This window comes from Myotis lucifugus, unplaced genomic scaffold (assembly GCF_000147115.1).
Source record: "Myotis lucifugus unplaced genomic scaffold, Myoluc2.0 scaffold_10873, whole genome shotgun sequence".
In the NCBI taxonomy this organism is placed as follows: Eukaryota; Metazoa; Chordata; class Mammalia; order Chiroptera; family Vespertilionidae; genus Myotis; species Myotis lucifugus.
The window spans coordinates 1-5,494 of NW_005881921.1; the positions used below are offsets into that span (position 1 = coordinate 1).

At 44.5% G+C, this 5,494-nt stretch overlaps 1 protein-coding gene across 1 annotated transcript; it reads right to left on the reverse strand.

Moving 5' to 3' along the window:
- Positions 1 to 1,664: 1,664 nt before the first annotated feature.
- LOC106696156 (complement C1r subcomponent-like protein) lies at positions 1,665 to 3,256 on the reverse strand (the record flags this gene model as incomplete). The annotated part of the gene is made up of 3 exons (XM_023749483.1): positions 1,665 to 1,739; positions 1,861 to 1,986; positions 3,067 to 3,256. Coding segments are annotated over 3 exons (391 nt in total), but the record flags the coding sequence as incomplete, so codon positions are not given.
- Between the last annotated feature and the right edge of the window lie 2,238 nt (positions 3,257 to 5,494).

Here is a 5,494-nt window from a genome sequence, read left to right on the forward strand (position 1 = left end):
GATGGAGCCTACAAGACCCGGAATCGAACTGGTGACCCTTTGTGCATGGGACGATGCTCAACTAACTGAGCCACACTGCCCATGGCCATTTCCTCAGGCTGCCCCTAGAGCAGGGGTGGGCAAACTTTTTGACTCGAGGGCCACAATGGGTTCTTAAACTGGATCGGAAGCCGGAACAAAAGCATGGATGGAGTGTTTGTGTGAACTAATATAAATTCAAAGTAAACATCATTACATAAAAGGGTATGGTCTTTTTTTTTTTTTAGTTTTATTCATTTCAAACGGGCCGGATCCGGCCCGCGGGCCATAGTTTGCCCACGGCTGCCCTAGAGCTTTCTGTGGATCAGGAGTAAAATCTGAAAAATTTATTCAAATGGGTTAGAAAGGCAATGGTTTAACTAAAAAAAAAAAGGGGGTTTCAAAAATGGTAGACTTGAATCCTCATATACTGATGATGGGAATTTACAATGGTGCATCCATTGTGGAAAACAGTTTGGCAATTCCTCAAGAAGTTATATATAGAGTTATGATAGGGCCCAGCAATTCCACTCGTAGGTATATACTCAAGAGAACTGAAAACATACGTTCAAACAGAAACTGGTACATGAATGCTCATAGCAGCATTGTCTATAAAGGGCAAAAAGTGGAAACAATCCCAATGTCCATCAACTAGTTAATGGATAAACAAAATGTGGTATGTCCACACGGTGGAATTCTATTCACTCATGAAAGGAAGGAAGTACGAATACAAGCTACAATGTGGATGAATCCTGAAGACATTGTGCTAAATGAAAGAAGCCACACACAAAAGGTCACATATTGTATGATTCCATTGATATGAAATGTTCAGAATAGGCAAGTCCATGGAGACAGAACACAGATTAGTGGGGAAGGGGAGAGTTGGAAGGGTACTGGGTTTCTTTTTGGGATGATGGGAATGCTTTGGAATTGGTGGTAATTGTTGCACAGCATTGTAAATAGACTAAAAATTACTAAGTTGTACACTTTAAAATGGTGAACTTTATATTATGTGAAGTTTATTTCAGGAAAAAAACCAAACAAACAAAAAAGGTGGACTTTCTGGCCCGGTGGGATCTCAGAAGGGAGATGTTTTGGGGACGGAGAGCCTGTCTGTGTATTCCTAACGCGTACCGTACCAAGAAGGGGTTTCCTCTTATTACAACCCTGCCCCTTCCCCCTTCACTTTTCCACCTGATTATCTTCCTTCATGCTTTTGCTTTCTTAGTTATCTCTTTTTTAAAAATATATTTTTATTGATTTCAGAGAGGAAGGGAGAGGGAGAGAGAGAAACATCAATGATGAGAGAGAATCATTTATTGGCTGTCTCCTGCACACCCCAACACTGGGGATCGAGCCTGCATGTGCCCTGACAGGAATCGAACCGTGACCTCCTGGTTCATAGGTCGATGCTCAAACACTGAGCCGCACCGGCTGGGCTTGGTTATCTCTCGATCTTTGAAGAATACGGGACAAGCTCCTTGCCTCTTCTTTTCTGGACCTTCTTGGTTTCCCTCTTCTTCCTCCCCTCTTGCCTTGATTTCCTCTTTCTATTTGAAGGCTTTCCTCTAACCCCCTGTATCCTGGTCCACAGGCCCCTGCTTGGAAAGTGGCCATAATCACAGCACTGGCAGGTCACTACTCACCAGGCACACAGTGAGGAGCCTCCTCCTTGTCTAGCGTCTCTTTCCCAGGGCTCTGGGCTCTGCAGGTGAGTGTCTCTGAGGAGTGAAATGCGGTGAGGCTCAGAATTGGGAGGTGGGGCTAAAAAAGTAGGTGCCGCAGGCCCCTTGGTGGGAGTAAGGCAGATAGAAGCTGGTTCCCCAGCAGGTGGGGACTCACCTGCTGGCACCGCCTGATAATAGGGCTCCTGGCAGTGGTTCTGGATGTCGGAGGAGTTGTCCCCAGGTGTGTGTGTGGCCTCAGAGCCACCACTAGCCTGGCTGATGGGCCGACTATGGTTCATACCTATAGGGAAGAAGTGGTCATTAGGACCTAGAACAGAATTGCAAACTGGCACCCCAGAGAGTGATTCTGGGCCATGGCCATATTTAGTTTGACCTGTACAGTGTTTTTTGTTTTCTTTTTAAACATTTGAACTATTTTTCACTGATCAGATGGTCAATGCTAAAAAACAAATAACTAGGATATGGGGAAGTGGGCATTTTCAGACATGCTTAGTGGGAATGTAAAGTACCAAAACCTCTTAGGAGGGAAATTTAGCAATACCAAAATTAAAAATGCATTTTGTCACCTAGCATTTCCATTTTTAAGAATTTATCCTCATATGTGTGCTCCAAGATGTATATGTAAGATATCCATAACAGTACTGTCTGTGGCAGCAAGATATTTACCAGTGGAAGACTGATTAAACACATTATGACACATCAATCAAAGGAATATTATATGGCCATTAAAAATAATTAGGCAACGCTAGCCACATGTATATGGAATGATCTTTAAGAAATATCACTGAAAAAAAAAGATATATCACTGAGTGAAAAATGTCAAATTTAAAACATTGTGAATAGTATGCATGCAGCACGCACACACACACACACACACACACACACACACACACACCTACCCACACAATTATATTTGAATGGCATAGCATGTCTTTGGAAAAATACCCAGGAAATGGAGAACAGAGTTGTTTCTGGACAAGATAGCCAGGGACTAAGGGGCCAGAGACCAGAGAAAGACTTACTCTTTACCACATTTTTGGGATATTTTTATAGTGAGCATATATTACCTTTAAAAAAATTCTGAGTTACCAATTGAAAAACAATTGGTAACCTTTGGCTTCTCTTGAAAAAACAAGATGATCTGCAAATTCTGGGCCAGTAAATAGTCATGGAAACAACTGTTGAGCAATGGCTGCCCTTTAACTGGCAGCTCATCAGCAGAGGCCTGGAGGGGGCAGGGAAGGTGTGGGCCTGGGTGTTCCTGAGCCCCCAGTGTCAATAGTCACTCAAGTTTCTGCTTGGAGCTTCAAGGCACCAGGGCCATGGCTATGGGCAGAGTGCACCCCCGAGGGACACTCACTCACGGCGTGGTAGAGGACCAGGAAGCCCTTGTGGAGGCCTGTTGTCCTGTCCGCAGAGGAGGCTGGTGCAGGGAAAGTCAGCCGCAAACTGTTCCCCGAGGATACAAACTCCCTCTGACCTGGGGGGCCGCCCAGCGGAGAGCCCACGTGGCCATAGAACCGGCTTGGATCCATCGCACTGGCTGTGATCTGAAAGGAGAGGGGGGCAGGCAGGTGTGGGGTGAATTTGCAGCACAAGGGGTCACCGGGTCACATCATGGGCATAGGCTTCGTCCCCATCTAGGAGGTCTGCACTCCTCTGGGGCTGAGAAGCTGTTCTCTGTGGAACCTTGCTCAAGTAGCTTCCTGTTCCATTATTGACTCCCCAGTTTCTTCCAGACATGACCAGATAGATACCTTGCATATTTCTTCAGCCTGCTATAATTGTCTCATAAAGTCTACCATATTTACCTTCTTTCAAGAAGCTCCTTGGGAACAGAGTCCATAACATCATAACAACGATGTTTGGTGACAGATGGTTACTAGACTTATTGTGGTGGTCGTTTTGTGAGGTATATCAATATTGAGTCAATATATTGAACTCCTGAAACTAACATAATACTATATGTCAATTATAATGAAAAACAAATCAATAAAAAAGAAGTTCCTTGGAAACCCTAGGGTTCTCCCAATAGTCCACTGGATTGTAAATTCCAAGAAGGCAGGAAGCACATCTATTCTGCTGGCCACTGAATCCCTGATGCTCAACATGGTGCCTATAGCACCATGGCTTTGAATCAACGACGATGCAGACAAAAGTCCCTTCCATCCAACCCCATCACCTTCCTCTTCTCTGAGTAACTTCCTGTGGGCCAACAGCTGTGACGCAATAAGACCCTCTGCAAACACTTAGCTGGGGTTCCTGGTCTTTCCTGTTCTCCTTCTTTTGGAGTGGCCCTCCTCTTACCCCTTGCACTGTAAATAAAGCCCCACAAGGCGTGGGAATCTAAGGACTCAAGTGTACACAGTGTGGATACTCTGGCTATTGTTGTTTAACTTACATGTTCTTTGAGCAGGGTGTCTCTGTGTCAAACCCTTTTGACTGCCTCACCCCTGCTCAAATTCCTTTCTGTGGGTTCCCCAACCCAACGCAGGATACCTTGGAAGGAGTTCCCTTGACTGATAACTCATGCTTAATCTCTATTCTGGGCACATGGCTCACTGCTCAGCTCATATTATTTTTAAAATTTTATTCCTGATTTCATATTGACCCACAACCTGCGTCCTTGCTAGTTTTTCATTCGCTTATTCTTCCAAAGTCTCAAATTCCTTTAAGAGGCCATCCAGCCTATCTCATTGTGATCACATTAACTGGGTAAAAGTTGGCATGAAGAAAATTTCTCAGTCACCCCAATGCCTTGCTTGGGCACATTCCAATACTGTTCTTTTCCTCAGAACAACAACAAACTTAAGCCCCATATTTAAGAGACTCATTATCTCTTGGGGGAAGAAGCCTTTTTGCTCTCTGAAACTGTCCTTTACTGATCTACTTGGTTATCAAACTCCTCAGCTTTCTTTTTAGCTTCCTCACAAGTTGTTGGCTAAATAGAATCACGTAGGAGTCTAACTAGCAAAGCAGAATGAACATATGGCCGTGAGTCCTAAGACTTTGCTCTTAGGACTGTGTGACATGGGCAGTTGCTCAACCACCTCAGATCTTAGTTTCCTGTCCTGTAAAATGGCCTCTTGCTGTCAGGGCAGCATGTCCTATGGCAGCTTTCCAGTATGTCCCTGAAGAGCAGTGGTGAAGATGATACGAAATACCTGCTCATTCAAAATTCATTGTGCTGTGTGTCCTACACGTATGACGAGCTTGGATTTCATTTATTCTTTCATTTATTTCTTTGAGAGTTATTATGCTCTATGTGCAAGACACTATGCTAAGTGCAGGGATACAGACATGAATAAGACATGGTTCTGCTACCGAGGAGCCCATAGTCTGGTTGAGAATATTGCATTTAAGGGGTGTGTGTGCGTGCGTGCGTGCGTGTGTGTGTGTGTGTGTGTGTGTGTGGGGACCGGGCAGCAGAGGAGAAAAGAATTCTCTTCCTGAGCTTGGATTTCCTCAATGACAAGGGAAGAGTCAGTCTGGGCTTAAAATTGTCCATGACTAAGAAGAACAGGGCTCATGGTAGGTGCTCAATAGAATCGGTTGAATTGAATATAGTCGGCTTCTGGTGAAATCTGAAGCTTTAAATATGCATTTATCTCAAATCCCATTAATATGACAGCAAAGGGATGAAATGGTGTACATGGTCCAGGACAAACAGTGAGAGATGACAGCAGATGAGCGATGCCAGTAACATCTTGAAAGGTGGAATGGAGATGCAAAAGGGACAGCCTGACTCTGCGGAGGTGGAGGCCAACATAAAGCAGGTTCTCATCGTA